General features: G+C 38.3%; 2 protein-coding genes across 7 annotated transcripts in view; both read right to left on the minus strand.

The window, feature by feature from the left end:
• pbrm1 (polybromo 1) overlaps positions 1 to 19,987 on the minus strand; it is a 305,936-nt gene that overhangs the window by 193,709 nt on the left and 92,240 nt on the right. The gene's annotated exons all lie outside the window — the stretch shown is intronic.
• gata2a (GATA binding protein 2a) lies at positions 251 to 17,912 on the minus strand. 6 transcript variants are annotated; one of them, XM_073915489.1, is made up of 6 exons: positions 17,623 to 17,912; positions 12,133 to 12,567; positions 10,289 to 10,861; positions 6,227 to 6,372; positions 3,171 to 3,296; positions 251 to 1,346 (listed from the first exon to the last, which is right to left on the minus strand). In XM_073915489.1, exons 2-6 carry the CDS (start codon positions 12,356 to 12,358, stop codon positions 1,047 to 1,049), a joined length of 1,371 nt encoding a protein of 456 aa, XP_073771590.1. In that variant the 5' UTR covers positions 12,359 to 12,567; positions 17,623 to 17,912; the 3' UTR covers positions 251 to 1,046. The 6 variants fall into 6 exon arrangements, with proteins under 6 accessions (XP_073771590.1, XP_009304057.1, XP_068080207.1 ...); XM_009305782.5 differs by having other exon boundaries at positions 6,227 to 6,384; XM_068224106.2 differs by having other exon boundaries at positions 10,966 to 12,567.

Below are 19,987 nucleotides of genomic sequence, written 5' to 3' on the forward strand. Positions count from 1 at the left end.
TCTGTGACTGATTTGTGAAAACAAAAATTGCAAAAAAAAAAAAAAAAAACATAGATCCTGGGACGTATTTTGCTTTCTCCAGATATGTATATAGGGGTACATAATCAGAATGAGCCTGGGTTTAGATTTGTTCTGCTGAACAAGAATCAAATGATTGATAAATTAGATGCCTCTTTCAATGACTAATTGAATAGTGTAAGAAAGTCTGTCTTTCATATCATGCTAGCAAAGGAAGTACTCATGGAAAGTATGAAGTATTAAAACTTTTATTTCCTTTATTTGCGTAATGGAAAATGATAAAAACGTACAGCTCAGCAACATCGCCTTGGCTAGGATAGGTCAGTGTTCTTTTTTTGTTTGTTTAATCAATAACAATCAAATAATATTTATAATATAACAATGTGTTCCGAGGGAAAGCCAAATAGGAGATAAAAGAGTGAAAATAAATTATCATAATAACAATAACCATAATAACAATTAACCATTATAAACACTTCTCTGCTTGTATGTCGTATCCATATAGAGTCCGTTCAGAGGGAATCATGCCCGAGGAGCGGGGTTGGGGTGTATTCCAGCATGTTAGGGGGGATAAACTTAGTGGTCTTCTTCTCTCTTTCAGTCTCTCTCGCTTCCACTTCATCGTGTACGCTGATGCTCAAAGCGAGTCCTTTATGAGAGTTTTGAGGTGGCCGTTTTGACTACCACACAGTGATTCTGCGTCCGCTCTTTCAGTACCAAAGTGACTCAGTAAATGTAACAAAAGGCGAAAAGCAAAGGCAGCTCTCTTTCCCTGTGCTCTGTCCGCGATCTCGTCCTCTCGTCGTCTACAAGGGAGAGGTGCTTTTAAAAGGAGTGAACCGTCCTCTATACAAGTTGACAAGTTGGTTGTTGATGAGATGACACCTTCCTTGGCAGTGTCCAAACCCGACGTGAACCCCTTTGCTTCCCTGGCCTGTGGAAGATTTCTTGACGGGACGGGAGAGGTGGACATTGTGGGTATACGGAGGAGCTTATTCAGTGCCCCTGTGGAGGGGATGCTGGGTTGTTCAGTGTGGTTCGGCCCAGGCGGGAGAGCGGCCGGAATGGTGCGGGTGGCTGAATGTGGGGTGAATGGGGGTCGGCGTGGGCAGCATGTGTCCGGAATGGCTGAACGGTGGCAGGTGGCCCATGTGTGGCATGTGGCTTGCCAGGGCGCTGGCGCTGCCAAACGGAGAGGTCTTGTCCTGCATGCACTTGGAGAGCTCCTCGAAACCCTCACCAGATCGTTTACTCCTCTTGGACTTGCTGGACATCTTGCGGTTGCGTGTTTGGATGCCCTCCTTCTTCATGGTCAGTGGCCTGTTGACCTGTAAGGAAAGAGACAAGACAGGTTAGCAGAGAGCACAGAGGAATGAAAACATCATGGAAAGTCAAAATATACACAAAGGTTACAAGTTTGAGAATAGAAATTATCTATTATTTATATTACACCATGAATTTTCACCACTTTATTTAAATATAAATACATTCTGGTAACACTCTCAGAAACAAAGGTACAAAATATGTCACTGGGGTGATGCCTTTTCAAAAGGTACACACTTGTACCACACTGGTGGACCTTTAGGGTACACTTTAGGGTACCTTTGTACCTTTAAGGTTGACTTTTGTGCTTTTAAGGTTGACTTTGGTACATTTAAGTTACTCTTAGGTACATATTTGTACTATTTATGTATTAATATGTACCTTTTAAGGACCTGTTAGGAACAAAAAATGTATCTTTTGAAAAGGTACCACTCCAGTGACAGATTTTGTACCATTATTTTTGAACTGTTGGCTACTAACACTAATACTGTTTATTAACACTGATGAAGTATGATCTAATTCTCCCTACTCAATACCTCAACCAAACTGTCTTACTAAAAATAAGCATACAGTTTTTTTTTTAGCTAAAATTCTTAGTTAATAGTTTGTAAATAGAGAGAATTGTACCTTTATTATACCTTATACACTCTCAGAAATAAAGGTACACGAGCTGTCAATGGGGTGGTACCTCAAAGGTCCATATTAAGACCTCAATGGTACATATTAGTATCTAAAAAGTACAAAAGTGTTCTTCTTAATTTTTTTAGGTACTAATATATACTTTTGGGGTACTATTATGGACCCTTCAAGTAGGACAAATGTGTACCTTTTGAAAAGGTACCACCCCAGTGACAGCTGGCATACCTTTATTTCTGAGAGCATTTAAAGTCATTGTATTAACAAGTCATTGACTAACGCTACTAGCTTAATAAACTAATTAGCTGCTTATTAATAATTAGTAAGGTAGAAAATGGGTTTAGGTTTTTAGGTAGAATTAGGAATGTAGAATTAGGTCTTATTTTATAACTACTAATCAATAATAATTTACTATTAGGTCATAAGCTAGTAGTTAATATAATAAATGGTGACTTAAACTAAAGTGTTACCTACAAACGTTTATTTACACTCAAAATGCTGGGTTGTTTTAACAAAAGCATTGGGCCAAATATTGACAGACCCAAACTTTGGGTTATGATTTAATTTAAATTCATTGTAATTGAAAGAATTAACCCAAACGGACTCTAAATAATGTTGGGTTGTTGTCGGTTGTCTATATTTCACCAAACGTTTGGTTATAACGTCCCAATAAGTCAATTTATGTAAACTTAGCCTATATATAAAATGCAGATAGATCAAAGTGTATAATGTAGTCTTTATTATGGTTTTAGGGTTTCATTTCAAACGAAAACTAGACTTAAGGGGGGAAGCAATTCAGCAGCTCAGCTGTCACGCAATTCCGTTTTCTCCCTCTTCCCTTCTTTGTTTCGCTTGTTTCATTAAGGTGAAATGTATTTATTCGTCTGCTAAATAGATCGCAGCCAAGCTTAACATTAAAATGGCTAGTTTCAGACAACTCCGAATTGATAGCCTATAACTGACGCCGTATCTTGAATGGCAGACCCGCCCTGCCGTCCCTCCGGGGAATAACGCCCTCCTTTGAAACAAAGCTGGATTAATCTAAAAAGAAAACGGTCAACGGGCTCTGTCTGACAGGGAAAGCCGGCTTTGCGTCCCCGGCCTCGCTCGTCCCTCTCTTAAATCGATACAAGCTGTCCGCCCACTTGACCACTTCGCTGTCACTTTCAGTGTTTGCGACTCTTAATACTCACGTTGTGGAGTTTGTAGTAGAGCCCGCAGGCGTTGCACACCGGGTCACCGTTCCCGTTGCGCCGCCACAGGGTGGTCGTGGTTGTCTGGCAGTTCGCGCAGCAGGTGCCAGCTCGCCTCGCCGCAGACTGTAGGCAAGAAAGCAGAGTATTGTCAATATTTGCGCACTAAATTAAAACATCATTTTATCAGTAACGACATATCATAGATTTTTTTTGTATAAGGAACAACCCCATGGTCATGTGAAAAGTCTAATCATTTCTGTTTCCCACTCGCAAAAAAATATATTTGTTGTTTGTTCAGACTAATTGATTAAATTGTGCTAAAATGGCACAATTATTTATTTATTGTGGAAAAGCTAACTTAATTCCTTCATGTTGTCCCAACACAAATGGATTGTGTTGAATAGCATTTTCATACTGAAGACCGGTTCTTCTAATTATTGCGTAAAGTTACTGAATAGCCTAATACATTTGGCCTAATAGCATATTAAATGTAGGCCTATTCATTCATTCATTTTACATTCGGCTTAGTCCCTTTATTTCTCAGGGGTTGCCACAGTGGAATGAACCGCCAACTTATCCAGCATATTTTTTGCGCATCGGATGCCCTTCCAGCCGAACCTGGGATACAATACAATTATTATTATTATTATTATGTATTTATTAAATATTATTATCATTATTATTATTGTTGTTTTGGTATATAATATAAATTATATTATAAAGATTTTATTTACAGTTTATTTATTGCACAAAATACGCATAAACGTTTAATATCCAATATTACCTAATATAATGTAAACTATTTGTAATATCAAAAAGTGATTACATATCCTTAGGCTTGGAGTAAATACATTCAGGATCAAAATCTGATGGGGGATGACGAATATTATGACTCATTCATGCTATGTGCACTCTGCACAGCATTTCAAAACTATCCACAAATAACATTAAAGCGATTGCAGCCTTGTAGGCCACATATGAAATCTCTTACAGGGAGAGTCGCCTCCGCGTTTGGCCTAATTAAATATAGCCCATTCTGTGCATTTAAACACGCTAAATTCAATTTTCCAATTTGTGCCTTGATTAGAAAAAAACTGTGCCCGATGAAATTCGTTTTTCCCCTGACCTTCATCTAATAAATTCTGCCATATTTCAGCTAAATGCATTAGACAGATCATTAATTTATAACGTTTCGATACACTGCTCCCCTTCATGCCACGAATCAAACGCTTTCAGTGGGCGGGGCGACTGCAAAAGCCGGGTCATCAATCCTCTGTTCGCTTTTTTGTCCATTGCGGATCAATTTTTCACACATAATGAGAAACATTTATAGGCGTACAGCGCAATTCCCCTGCAGTCCAACACGTATAGCGTTTGCAGTTTGTGTTCATTAACGATTTACATATTAAATTCTATTGCCTTTTTGTGCCGGATAAAACAAAATGCCGCTTTGGATAAAATGAAACAAAACGCAGACGACAACAAACACACACACACACACACATGCATTCCGATGCTTCAACTCAGTGCCAGTCGAGCATGACAAACAAGAGAGCAAAGAGTATAAATCCATTTATTTTCCAATCCCTGCCCCAGCCCCTTCACACATAGTGCTCTGATAATCGCTTTACAGTAGATGTCATTCGGGCCTGCCGGGGCCAGAGAAAATTCAGCCGGGTTTGTTGAAGACGGAAACACCCGGGAGCCTGGCTTCCTTATCGGGCCCGGGCAGATATCCGGATAGGAAACAACTGGATGGCCTTTGAACAGCGCTCTGAAAACACTTCAACCCAAAATGCAAAAGCATGGGCCAGCACACTGACTCCATGGAAAACCCTGTGGCCCTTTACTATGAGAACATATAGCTAGAGAAAAGCAGAAATTGCTGCTAAAAATAATAATGATCACCACAACATTCTCAACAATCACCATAATTTAATTCCTTTTTGAATATGTAACTCCAGCTGAGTATGTAAGAGTCTATTTTACAACAAGATTCCCTCAGAGACGTTTATATTTACACTCTGACGGTCACTTAGCCAAGGGAAAATTAAATTATGACACATGGCTGATAGAAAAAGACAGTCTCACTCAATTAAATCGCTTGTTGTGTCTCTAAATGAATCTCCACGATAGTATTACATCACTTTTTGAAAGGGTGACTCAATAAGAGAGTAAGGAGACAGAGGTTGAACTATAGAGTTTCAGCCACTAAAGGATAAAATAAGATTACGTTGATAGAAAAAGCTTTGGTTTTGGGAAAATATCCTTCCATATTCTTTGAAAAGTCATGTTTTTATAGGATCCCGATGCTGGAAAAGCTGTCACCCCTGCCCAGGGATACTATTTTATTGCAACAAGATATTTATATTTGAATAAATGAATAAAGGAGTCTTCTTTTACAGCATGTCCGTGAACCGTGGAACAATAGCAGATTAATAACCAGAGCATAATCGGGTTTGACTCTTCACACATCTTGCTTACTGATACCTCCAGATAAATCATCTCAAAACTTTGCGTTTTTTTATCGAACATCTCAGTGCAAAAAGTCATTAAGATAAAACGAAATCCAAAATCAAACAAGCCAAAATCTGCTTTTAAACATCTCATCACTTCGAGATTAAGCGAGATAATGCTGGCAGTGATTTCAAAATGGAACCAGAATGGTATAAGCCAACCACACAAAGCAAAAACCAATGGCATGTGGCTTTCTAAACACCCCTCAGCCAGATCCAAACAGATGCGTCCAGGCAATATTGCCGCAATTTTTTTTTCTGTCATTGTGGAGTGGTGATAATTGTACTGGCATGGGCATTGGTATCAGTGACAGTATCAGAAGTAGAAGCAATAATGATAGCGGGAACAATAGCAATAGTAGCAGTATTGTAACAGGCAAAGTAGGGGATCACCAGGGGGTGAGGGCGACAAACAATTCCAGGAAGATTATAGGGAAAATATAACTTTCCTGGAATTGTGTTCTGCTTCGTGCTCCTATTTAGCCCTCTTTCTCACGTGTGTGTGTTTGGGGGAACTGAAAGTACTCATCTACTCACCAGTCTGCGCTTTGGCTTGATAAGGGGTCTGTTCTGGCCGTTCATCTTGTGGTACAGGCCGCACGCGTTGCAGAGGTAGTGGCCCGTTCCATCCCGCCGCCACAGCGGGGTGGAGGTGGCTCCACAGTTCACACATTCACGCCCCTCTGTGCAGAATTCAAGTGGAGGAAAAGCAAAGGGAAATTTATATAATTAAGAGGTTCACACTCTGATACAATACAGGAACACAGGGTCACGGAAAAGCCACGTTCTGGCCATAGAAAAACAACTCCCAAGTTAATTAGCTAATATCATGACATTTTCACATTGGATTTTTGCATCAGATCTGGATGTTACACTTTTCATGTCTGCAGAGTCCTAAAAAATAACATTTTAGGCCTTAAAAGGTCTTAAATCAACTGAAATATTGTGTTTTAGGTCCTAAATCGTTATTTTAACAGGTCTTAATTTCGCTTTGTTCATGTATAGCTACCCAATCTGGGCAACACCTGTTCAATCACCAACAATCCACGTCAATAACAAGATTTTTTTTTTTTACTTAATTTTGACTATATTTACTATTTTGATTTAATTACTTTATTTATAATAAAATTTGTTTGAAAGTTCTCAATGTATTTGCTGCTGATATATTATTAATATTGTTGTATTGTGTTAAATTTATTAAATTATAATAATTTTTGATAGGGCAAGTGAAAATCTTTTCCAACTGGGATGTTGGAAAAAAATCCTTACCATTAAGTTCCTCATGTCCCCACTATTCATGTCTGGGGTGTCTTAAAAAACTACATTTTATGTCTCAAAAAGTCTTAAATTTACTGAAATATTGTTTTGTAGGTCTTAAATCTTTATTTTAACAGGTCTTAATTTTGCTTTGTTCTTGTATAGCTACCCAATCTGGCCAACACCCATACAATCATCAACAATCCACTTCAATAACAAGATCGTTTAACAAAAAGCTTAATTTGGACTATATTTACCATTATGATTTAATTACTTTACTTATAATAAAATTTGTTTGAAAGTTCTCAATGTATTTGCTGCTGATATATTATTATTATTGTATTGTGTTAAATGTATTAAATTATAATAATTTTTAATAGAGCAAGTTAAAATCTTTTCCAACTGGGATGTTCAAAATAAATCCTTACAATTAAGCTCCTCATGTCCCCACTATTCATGTCTGGGGTGTCTTAAAAAAACTACATTTTATGTCTCAAAAAGTCTTAAATTTAAACAGGTCTTAATTTTGCTTTGTTCATGTAGCTACCTAATCAGGCCAACACTTATACAATCCACCTCAATACCAAGATTTTTATATAAAAATTTATATTTAACTCAATTTACCAGTATGGTTTAACACTTTCCTTATAAAAACATTTGTTTGAATGTTCTTAATGTATTTGCTGCTGATATATATATTTTATTAAATTATTATTTGTGTTATTGCATTATTAAATGTATTCATTTTATTATTTTAATTATTAATCATTTTTGATAGGGCAAGTGAAAATCTTTTCCAAATGGCAAGTTCGAAAAATATCCTAACCATTAAGCTATTCATGTCCACAGCGTCTTAAAAATATATATTTTAGGTCTTAAATCTACTGAAATATTGTGTTGTAGGTCGTAAATCTTTATTTTAACATGTTTTAATTTTCTTTTGTTCATGTATAGCTACCCAATCTAGCCAACACCCATACAATCACCAACAATCCACCCCAATAACAAGATTTTTACATTAAAAATGTTAATATTTAGCTCTATTTACCAGTATGGTTTAATTACTTATAAAACATTTGTTTGAAAGTTCTCAATGTTTTTCTTGCTTATATATTTAAAAATTATTATTATTATTGTTGTATTATTAAATGTAAGTGAAAATCTTTTTTTTTTTACTGGGATGTTCGGGGGAAAAAATCCCTCCCATTTAGCTCTCTATAAGTCTGAAATTTCATTCATAATGGTCTTAAAGATGTCCTTAAAAGTCTTTTTTAAACTTAAATTTAACTTTGTGAAACCCACAGAAACCCTGATATAGGAAGTTTTAAATAGACATGTGTTTGTGGATGATGCATTTTGTAAAGCAATGCATCTCTAAATAAACTAAAGCCAGTTTGACAATGAAGCCAGCTTCACATGCTTTATCATTATTTATCTGCTACTAAATATTACGTTTTTGCAAACACAACATGATCAAAACACTGTGACAAGATATACTAATTAAAATGTGAATACTTTCTACATTCTCGTTGCTGTTTATCGGCCAGCTGTCCAGGCTTGTCCCATACTCTGGTGTCATATCACAAGCACATTAACCTGCTGGAAAGTGCCCTGCGCTTTAATTCATATGCTCTTCCTCCTCACTCCCCTGAGCACCTTTCTATTATTCACATTATAATGTGAGATAGTCGCTGTCCCACCCTGACCAGAGAAAAGAATCCACCCGGACAATGGACGCTCTTTTGAAGTGTATGTGATGTGTTGTAATTCAGTCATTTACTTTTTCTGCTCAGGCCTGACTTGGTATCACTTTTGAATGTACTGAAACTTGGGCCTGGGAGGGTTAGGTGAAAATATCCCTGCTAATGGGCTGAGTAAATAGAGTTAAAACTGTAATTTCTGAATTATTCACAATTTATTCACAACCTCATTTTGTTTTTGCCTTTCTTTCAATGCCCAACCATCTTTGTGGGATTGATTTAATTGTTTGCACTGAATCTCAGAATGTTTCCATTCAAAGCAACTTATATTTTCCCCACATGACATTTTCCACATTCATAGGCTGGCTGGATAAATAAACAAAAGCATACAAATTAAAACAATGGCATGGGCATATTTTGCATTTCTATGTTGAGTAGGTCTAGGTTAATATTTATTAAATTAAATATGCAAATACACATACTTTCTATTGTAGTATAAAAAGCATTTATGATCTAATTGCATTGTCACGTGTTACGGAAATTACTTCCAAATAAAGTTATTCGTTAACAGTGCATCAGACCGAGGTCGTGCATAAATAAGCACACAAACAGCAGGGTCTTGTCGCCTGTGAAGGCCTGTCCCGCCGGGGTTTTGTTAGTATTGGGGTCGTGGGAGGGCGGAGGGGGAGTGTGTCGTGATTTGTTCTGCTGAAGGTATACAGGATATGACTGGAGCCAGCGCGTCGTGACTCCGCAACGTTTCAAGCGCAATAAAGGCTAAATGTAAAGGAAAAACACTGCACAAAGCAGCAAGCAGCCCGCCAAATAAAATCATTTGCTTTGAGGGCAATCAAGTAGAATTTTTGTGAATATAATATACCTGTGTATTTTATATTTAATGCATTAAGTTATGAAAACTTGTCTTAACGTTTCATTTTTTAATCAAGCCGTGTTTATTAGGCCTGCACCACTAATTACTCATATGTTTTTTAATCATTTGTTGACTCGATAGTCTTGCACTCTAAATAATAAAAAAAAATTATAATCTCGTACATGATTTTTTTTTACTTTATAATATCTGTAATTTACAGGCTATTTTAATTTCCTTTAATCCAGAGTTGTTGAAAGATTCAACAAACTTCTATTTACGGGTTGCAACTTTGCTACTTCTTTAAGATGATTAAATTATAATAATACTATTTTAAATTATCAATTTTGGTGTTTTTTACGAAGTGTTTTCACCAAGTTACAGTTGCCTGTAAGAAAACTATTTTAGTTTTAAAGGTGCCACCTTTGAGCCACCTTTGAGCTACATTGCGTATTGTGGTTTTGTAAAATCTACTTGTTTAAAAACTTGTCCTGTTTCATAATTTAAAAATTGTGGTGTAATAGCCTATGGGTAGATTCCTAAAATGGCTGCCTCATATTTTAAAAAGGAAACCCAGAGTAAGACATTGTATCTGAGAGGAGAAAACAATTATGGAAAACAAACCACTTGAGATGCCATTGTGTTTTGCTAAATTAAATTATTTAGCCTAAAAAAATTACACCGCATCCTTGTTTGCACTCATTTTCCTTCTCTAAACATGCATATTTATAGTCTACTTCAGTCCAAGATCGAGTAAGAGCTAATGAAACTCACCTGAGCACGATCGCGTCTTGCTTTTACATTTAGGTGTGAAGCTGGAAGCGGATCCGCTGAGGAGGGTACCGGGATGAAACAGGCCGCCGCCGTAGTCGTGTGGCGCGGGCAGGGAGTAGGTTGGGTAGGTCGGGATGGGATGATGTGTGGAGGGTGTCTGTGCACTCATAGCCAAGCTTCCCCGAAGAGGACTACATCCCTCCATTTTCATGCCATCTGCGATGGACACTTGGTACTTGATGGACTCCTTTTCGTCCATTCTTGCAGTGGTGGATGTCGGAGAAGAAGGACCGGGGTCTGGTGATACGTCTTTCGGTGGGGTTGGGGGGAAATTATAAAGGGGATGCGGACTGGAGTGGGTTGCGGATGTGAGGGAGGAAACTGGAGCCGTGCTTGAACTGCTGCTGCACGGATAAGCGGCGCTGGCGGGGTGCAGGCCGGGCTTGCTGAAGTGGCTGACCGCCCAGGCGTTGTGGTGGGCGGCGGAGAGCGCTGCCTTCCCGCTGTCCAGCCAGGGAATACCGGGACTGTGTATGAGGTGTGGCCGACAGACCTGACTTCCCGTGAGACGAGCTAAGAAATATAAGACAGAAACAAACATAAAGCTCAATTCAAAATGACAATTATGAGCAACATATACACACAAACACAGGCAGGTTTGTCTTAAAGACTCTCACCTGTTGACTCCGTACTCGAACAATACAAACTTGACATTGAGATGAAAGTTTCCTAAACATCAATTAGCTACGCAACACAAACAAAATCTCATTTGTCGATTTGTCTTTGTCCAAACTTTTGTCCTAACCACGATCTGAAAATATTTTTTTCGACTCTCGTAGGGATGATAACGCGCTTACTCCAAAGATGTAAAATGTCTGTACGAAAGCGAAACACGACAACTTAACAAAGCATTCTCACCCACAGCTTGTTCTTCGCACAAATTAGACACTTGGACTAAGAAATTCATCAGGAATTTTTCGTTTTGATTTGGCATCCGGGAAGTGCCTTGATCCCCCCTCTCTCTCTCCCTGACACGAACTTCCCTTTCCTCATCAAGTCATTCGCGGGACATTTTCTTTTTCATCTTATCTTTACATTTCAACACGCACCTCTTGGAGATGACAGTTCGCACCGCTGAGAAGAAATCGGATATCTAACATTTTAAACGCATCTTTGTCATCCTTTTTCCTCGGCTACTTGGTAACTGCCAAGCACAAACGCTATGCGGATTATATTTTGCGCTAAACAACATCAACAACAATAACAAATAATTAAATGTGCATATCTGTGGTTAAGCATCCATGCGTCTCAGCCACAGGACAGTCCCGTGATTAGGCCGCGCAATACGGTTCGTAAAAGCTAACAGCGCAAATAATCTAAATTTTACAAGACACAACATGGCTGCACTAAAATGAATCGTAAACGCCCCCCAAAAATTGAATAAACCGTATCAACAATGTCAAGTTTGTTTACTAAACTTTTAAACATAACAAAAAAGTATATATATAAAATTAAATATTTTTTACCACAAAAATGGCCACCAATTTATAGTGAACTGTATATACCACACATTTAAATAGCCTAAAAATAATAAATAATTTAACAATAACAATACAAATGTTATTTCAAACACTTCACACAGAAGTTCACATTTGGCTACTCGATAATAAATCAACATCAGTAGGCCTGTAATTCATAAGACATTTCAATTCATAATGAAAGTGTGACTAAAATATGTCCTAGAATTTACAATATCCACAAGAATTATATTGTTACTAAAAACTGTACTCCAAAAATGTTATGTAGCCTTTAAAAGATATATATTGACGTAAAATGAATCCTACCGTGCGCTTGTCCGTACGATACTCTAGCCCGAGAGTTGGAGTAGTAGGGGTTCCCCTGCGAGTCCAAGTGATTCAAGAACACATCCACCTCGTCCGGGGGTAGAAGAGGGGCCATGGGCTCCATGTAATTGTGTGTAAGCCCGTGATGATGTGACTCTGGGTGCTGGCCATTGAGTACCGCATGATGGTGGGCCATCCATCGAGACTGATCGGCCGCAACCTCCATCTCAAGTGTCCGCGCTTAGAAAATGCTTGGAAAAGTTTACTTGACACTACAGACCCGAAAGCACCACTATAGTCCGTTAGATTATTAAAATATCTGTCGTTAGCTTAATGCTTCAGGTGGCGATGCTCTGTTTACTTTCTGAGCATGCTTTTATTTTTGAAGGAGTGTAGAGGTCCTGCTTCTTTGCATTCAAGGGTGGCCAGGGACACCTGTAAGAGAATAACGGATAGAAGCATCTCAGTGTTGACGTTAAACACAGTGCAAGACAGATCTTAATTCACACGACGACGCCTCAGTTAATATAAGTAGGCTAACTTTTGTAGTCAATCAATTAAATCGCTCAATTAAATTGCTCGCAATTTCAAATAACTACCGGGAAGTACTCACGGCGCAAAGTTGCATTTCAGCACTCCAATCCTGCGTTTATTTTTCCCGTGTTAGTCCTGCGCAAAGAATGTTAATCCTCAAGATGCCTGTTGACGTTCGTAATTCGCCACTGGTTTAAATTGTCCACAGCCCGATTGTTAAAGTCTCCCTAAAACTCTGCGTCTGTCTGAAGCGGAGAGAAGTCTCATTAATGAATTGTGCCTGTGTACTGTCGGAACTGGCGCCAGTAGATTCCATATCTTACGAACATGGGCGGGGACACGAGCTGGCAGTGAGCGCCCCGGGAACCAATAGCAGAGCGCGCTGACTGCCATTGGCTCGGACAGCATGCTTTCCGAAATGCCACGGCGACTGTCGGCCTACTGCTCCACATCCAGAGAGCTGAGAGACTCATCATTCAGCGCAGCAATTTATTGAGATCTTTTTACCCTTTTTAGAGCTTCACGTTGATGGTGTGTAATGATGTCTTTTTACTCAAATGCTAACAGAAAAGCCTAAAATCTAAGTTGCAGCCTAATGCTATTTTTTAAATTTATTTTTAGGACATTAAATGATGTGAATAATATAATTATAGACTTGCAGGATTATATTTAATTTTTAATTGTGCAGAAATGTATTAAAATGCCTCTATTCTATTAATGAATGTCGATTTGGCCTATTGCATTCATAATATTCATTTGTTTTAAATATATATTGTGATTACGAGCTGTTCCCTGACCATTAACATTAGCTTAAAACAACAAAACCTGTAACACTGAAGTGTCACATGAGATATGTGCCTAATGCAAGCAAACTCAACTCCTAGCACCTCAGGCATTAATTGGGGAGGAGTATTTTATGGTCTCTAAATTGGGGGCTATTGTTCTTGCGCGTCTAATAGTTTTAAATGAGTTGTCACCACATTCTTCTTGTGAAAACACTGTCTTTGTATGCCGTTTCAAGCGATCAAACGTCACTTTACATATTAATAGCGAGCCCGTCTCTTGGTGGTGCCGACAGGTCGCATGGGCAGGTCCAAATAGAGCCAATTGGTGGCCATTAGGGCAGCTTCGTTGATTCTTGCGTACAATTATCTCGTGGCAAAACAAGCAGCAGGCTCGCCCACCGCAGGCAGAAAGACAGAACGTCGCCAATTAGTTTGATAAGCGTTTAGATAAACTGTGGATGCAGGTTAGTCAGCTGAACACCTCATTTGCATAGAGGGTTTAATAAATTGTTACTGTTTGCACCCATCAATAATACATTTTCTTAATCAATTTAGTCGAAAAAAAACGCGTTTCAAATTTGTTAAGCAGAAGTTGCTTACTAATTACATGCAATGTAAGCTCCAATTCAAATAATCTAATTCAAATGAGCAGTGATTTTTAACAGAAAATCATCGTGTGTATTTCTAAAATGGATACAGTGCTACAAAGTATAGCTACTTTGTATTGCTGAATTTAGCTACTTTGTGTTGCTGAATATAGCTACTTTGTGTTGCTGAATTTAGCTACTTTGTATTGCTGAATTTAGCTACTTTGTATTGCTGAATATAGCTTTGTATTGCTGAATATAGCTACTTTGTATTGCTGAATTTAGCTACTTTGTATTGCTGAATATAGCTTTGTATTGCTGAATATAGCTACTTTGTATTGCTGAATATAGCTACTTTATATTGCTGAATTTAGCTACTTTTTATTACTTATTATAGCTACTTTGTATTCATTTAACATTAAATCCTCGTGTTTATTTCTAAAATGGACAATGTAATGCATTGTGAATATAGCTACTTTGTATTGCTTCTTCTCACCTTTCTCCCTCTAACTGCTTGTACCAACGCTTTGCGCTTATTAATTATTCATTTAACTAGCTTGTCTGGTTGGATCAATCAAAGATAACACAAGAGAGACTTAACTACTAGTGCTCCGGGTAGTTCATTTCTATCTGACAGGATTTCAGGTCTACAACAATCAACCAGTAGTACAAATTATGCTTTAACACATTTCGTAGATTTTAAATAAGCGTGATGTGTCTTTTTGATAATATTGACGCTGTTGTTATTATTTAAAGGCATGAGTTTTAATCCGCATGCTCTAATCTAAAGCGATGATGACTGACAGGCAATAATTGGAGCGCGAGTTTAGAGCCCCTACCGGCCGCCACTCTGACGCCGTGACTCGACGTCACAGTATCTCAAAAAACTTTCCCATAACCATCCACATCTACAGTGCAATATAAATTCTAGGCTTTAGTTCTAGGCTTTGCTTCTTTTTATCTAAACGCACCCATTTGCATCAAAAGATTTTTTTCCAGTGAGGGTTGAAGAGCAAACAATCAATTTAAGCACAAATGCAACACTAAGCACTTAAACCGCAGAACCTCTGTCAGCGTTGGTTGTTTAAAGATGCTCAAACGGGCTATTTGTCCTTATTGTGTGACAATATCAGATGCATAAATCCCTTTTTAACACACTGGAATCTGGCCAGGGGCCCTACACAGCACAAAGAGCCCTGGCAGCCTGAAGCCAACAAATTAGAATGTACAGGATAATATGACGCTTGATTTTGCTGTGCAGTGATGCATTTTACACAGTCTACACCTCAAAAAGGTGCAGTAGCAGACATTCATTGGAGTTAATATGAGCTTCCTTAATAAAGTAGCCTTCGCTAAAAGTAAATGTTAAAGCAGATTCAATGCTACCGACTATTATCTTTACGATTTGAGGCTGCTTCGATTTTATTTTGTGCAAAATGCATTTGACCCACCTCATCCATTAATGTTAAAATACACGATAATACATTACATATTTGAATTATGTTTATTAACTATTTAAACATGTATTTATTTTTGTAATTTCTGTGTAAATTAATTTCTGATTTTCTAGTCTTACAGACTACATTAAAATATTTAGTGTATGTACACCGCCAATATGCAGCATCACTGCCGGAGTTGTTGTAAACATGACATTACATTTATTATAATGTGTGTGTGTGTGTGTGTGTGTGTGTGTGTGTGTGTGTGTGTGTGTGTGTGTGTGTGTGTGTGTGTGTGTGTGTGTGTGTGTTAGCCCTTCCCATCAGAGCCAGTTTTAGCACTAATGACTGCTCTTGGTTCAGCTCACCTAGGGCTAAATATTCTTAGAGAATACCTGAACTAAATACCTGTGGTAATCCCGGTGCTCTCGATGTTAGAACAAAAGACACTGTCCTTTTAAGGGCTTAGCATTGAATGCTTGGGGTGTTACCGAAGTGGCCGACCCCACCGAGGACTCTAACCCAGTGTGCGCTCTTCTTTAAAACGCCATGCATAAATGTATGCATGCAGACTTTATTTCTTATGTAACTCTGTCGTCTACTGTGTGACGGCGACAATGACATCACGTTCGTTGTGATGTCACATTCGCTTTCAATTAATCGCATCACAAATAATGGAGCACGCTGGAAACGAGCTGAGCGAAAATGGAGGCAATCATTCCCTTAATTAACAGGTGCCGTGAAATGGCTTTGCCCGTTCGTTCCCTCACCGCGCATTTATCATTCTCCGTGGGGTTAAAAGAGGGCAGGAGGGGGCAGAGAGCGGCGCAGAAGGGTTTGTGAAGATAAGCAGGCACTGGGATATAGGGGGAATGACACAGACCAGCTGAAGCGGTATTGTCCTTTACTCACGGGTAATTAGATTGTGACAGGGCACTCGGGGGCAGACACAGGCACAGGCAAAGTCACAAGCCTCCTGTCCTCTGCTGAAGCATGGATAACAGGGATTGAAAGAAAAGCATCTCACCCGCTTTTCATTTCAACCAACAATCCACATTATTTTGCAGCAAAAGTGGGTCTCACGTTTGTGCATGCATTCGCTGTAGTGCATTTATTATAACTTGTCTTGTGCGACTCATGAAGTTCTTGTTCTGAGTGATGATGGCGTTAGTTTAGTCGGAAAATGATTGTGTGGCAGTCATAAATCTGATGGGTGATGACAGCGCGCCCGCCCTCCTTTTGTGGCTGACAGCTCTTGGAGTCAATGATTTAAATAAACAGCACAGGTGGGCTAATGCATGCGTCCTTGGGGCATTCCAGAGAAAGCTAATTCCTCAACTCAATCACATCACATTCGCTTTCACATTTGTAATCATTCTAGAGGAAAACATTAAGTCGTTATGCCCATTGAAATGCTGGCGCAAAATACGACTTTAATTGATCTGTTAAAATCACGCAATGTATAACGCATGCATCTTTAAAATATTCTATGGCATTTATAGTGTGTTTTAATAAACAAACTGTAAATTCGTTTCATTAACAAAGATATGTTTTGTATCTGTGTATTGTTTTTGAATAGCCTTACATGTTGAATTACATTTTTTTCTTTATTTTGGCATTTCGTTTTAACACATGCAGGTCAAATAGAAGAGGCCATGTCTCTTTCCATGGATGTAAAATAAGTTGAATAATATTTTATTAACCAAACAATTTAATAATAGGGTATTTTTGGCACATGCGTAGCATCTTTGAGCTTTACGAAAAACGCGTAATCCCGTTTTAGACAATAATTATTTTAGCCATAACCCAAAATATCTGCAGAAGTATAACGGAACACAATAAAGCACAATAATAGCAATGATAAGTATAATAATAATTTATTATTAGTAATATTTTAATGGTATTTAACGAAACAAACGTGCATTTTATTTGGTTTTTAAACCATTTAAAATGCAATCAAAATAAACATTGTTTATGCTTTAAATAGACTGAAAACGCACGCCCAAACATAATAATAATTAACCAATTCTGGACTAACAGTTCTCCTTATAAATGCCTCTCTAAAACGCGTGAATAATCTCTTCGCATTACTCGACTTCACGCTCGCTGTGTCGAATGATATAGTCAAAGCAAAACGCATCTTACCAGTGTTTATGATTAGGTTCTCTCCTCTTGACATTTCGCAGAGAAATGTGTCCTGGGGCCAATTCCGTGTGGCACAGTCTTTTTTTTTTTTTTGGGAAGAGCAGCGGTGATTCGTTGTGCTTTGAGAAGCGCTGAGGCTCCGGGCGCAGTCTTCTAGCGGGCGATGCCAACCTTTCCAGACAGACGAGCGTCTTTCCAGAATGAGGATCTTTCTTCAGTGACTTACGGTCTGGTGTAGTGTCTGACACCTCGTACTCTATCTTGTCTTTCTCTCGTCCTCTCTCTCTCTCTCTCTCGTTGGAAACTTGAGGCACAAAGTAGGGCTGCTGCTGCAACGTAGCCGTGCGTCAGCCAATCTGGTCTTCCGGGTCGCGCTTTGATGGTTAAAAGCTGTGCTAAAGCTGTTATGTGTGGTGTTCTCACTCGTATAATTATGAAACAAGACCCAGTCGCTAAGGGCAGTGCGCATAGCTCTTAAATTCTGGTCTTCACATAAGCAAACAATGCACTGGTAGGCTACAAATCCGTTGATTTACATGTATTTGATTTGCGCTCTTAGTGGTTTTGGCAGACGTACTTTTTGTGACTGCCAGGATTGTGTAGATATACCCTCAAAACACTTAACCATGTTTTTTTTGATAGTATAATTGCTGAAATCATGCGTTTTTGGGTCCGTATTGACTTTCATTAAAGCCACGTTGTTTTCTAGAAATACCATGGTAAAACTAAGTTTATATTTGCAAAACTTTAAATTAACCATGGTTTTGCAGCATTAACTATTTAGAGTTGATTATTGTAGTGGTATTTTAGGATTGTCAAGAATCATAAAAGATTTCTAAATTCCATTAGACGTCTAAACATAGTCGTCCTGGCTAAAACAAATCTAAATTCGGGCTGTCAGTGAACATTTAATAGACGTCTAAGAATAGGCCAAAACTAGACTAGTCATCAAATCAACAGAAACCAATGACTACACATATACAGTCTGTCTATTAGGTCTATTTGATGACTAGTCTAGTTTTGGGCTATGTCTAATAGATTTTCACCAAAAGCCCAAGTTTAATCTTCTTTGCAGCTGTCTACGTTTAGATGTTTATTAAACACAAAATTGTTTTCTGGGTTTTTTAGTCAAACTGTTCACGTTTAGATGTCTATTAGACGTCTAAAAAACACAAAATTGATTGCTTGGTTGTTTTAGCCAAGCTGTCTACATTTAGATGGACGTCTATTAAACAAAATTGTAGTTTTATTTTGCACATTGACTTGCATTTGAACCACAGTTCTACTACAAATAGCATATCATGGTGGTGAGGTTATAGTTTGCAAAACTATAAATTAACCATGGTTTTGCAGGATTAAAGTTAATTTCTGTAGGGTATTTTAGGATTGCGAGGAATCATTACCCAACAAGCAATGTTTGTTTTTTAAAAGAGGTCTAATAGATGTCCAATAGACGTCTAAACACAGTCGTCTTGGCTAAAATAGACATCTAAAAATAGGCAAAACAAGTCATCAAATAAATAGAAACGAATGACTACACATATACAGTCTATCTAATCTGTCTATTTGTAGACTTGTCTAGTTTTTTAGCCAAGCTGTCTAGATGTCTATTAGACGTCTATTAAAAACAGAATTGTTTGCTTGGATGTTTTTTTTTTTTTTTTTTTTTTTTTGCCGCATTGACTTCCATTTGAACCACAGTTCTACTACAGATATTACCATGGCTGTATTAGGTTAAATTAAATTAACCATTGTTTTGCAGCATTACTATAAAGAGTTATTTTTAAGGGTGTTTTTGGATTGCCAGGAATCATTATTAAAGCTAACACCAGCATATTCACATAACGAAGCGTGATTTGCCTATTAAGTGTTGCTTTTCTCAATTGATCACTGCGATGTTGCAGATGTGAATGTTGTGAATATGTAAATCTTCACTTTTAATAAGAGACGCCTTTAGGCTTCCCATCTTAATGAATTCTATTCCTTCCTTGATCTTCTCTATAATATGTTGGGAGTCTTGGGACGTTGCGGTCGACCTTGCCTTCCCCCAACCCAGCCAGTTTTAACTCTCTCCCACATAACACCAACTTTTAAAACATGCAAAGCCTCGGCAAATCTCTGGCACGAGACCGCGGGCTCGCGTGCAGCGGCTCAGGCAGGGCAGGTGCAGCTCCAGCCGCTCGCGCCCGGGTTCCCCCAAGAGTGCACGCGCACAATGAGAGCGCGAGAGGAGTGAACTCTGACAGAATTAATTGCATTATATGGAATGATCCAAACAACAATGTCCAATGCCAGCTATTGTTTTGTTTCTATTCAAGAGAGCACGAGCGCTGAAGGATTCGAGCCAGTCACGTCGGAGTTGGTT

The sequence above is a fragment of the Danio rerio genome, chromosome 11 (genome assembly GCF_049306965.1).
Source record: "Danio rerio strain Tuebingen ecotype United States chromosome 11, GRCz12tu, whole genome shotgun sequence".
Lineage (NCBI taxonomy): Eukaryota > Metazoa > Chordata > Actinopteri > Cypriniformes > Danionidae > Danio > Danio rerio.

Excerpts from the sequence above, each read along its gene's own strand:
- gata2a (XM_009305782.5), bottom strand. The coding sequence starts at position 12,358 with ATGGAGGTTGCGGCCGATCAGTCTCGATGGATGGCCCACCATCATGCG. Across the intron at positions 10,862-12,132 it reads ATCGTACGGACAAGCGCACG|CTCGTCTCACGGGAAGTCAG; the intron begins GTAGGATTCATT and ends TATATTTCTTAG. Across the intron at positions 1,347-3,170 it reads TCTACTACAAACTCCACAAC|GTCAACAGGCCACTGACCAT; the intron begins GTGAGTATTAAG and ends CTTTCCTTACAG.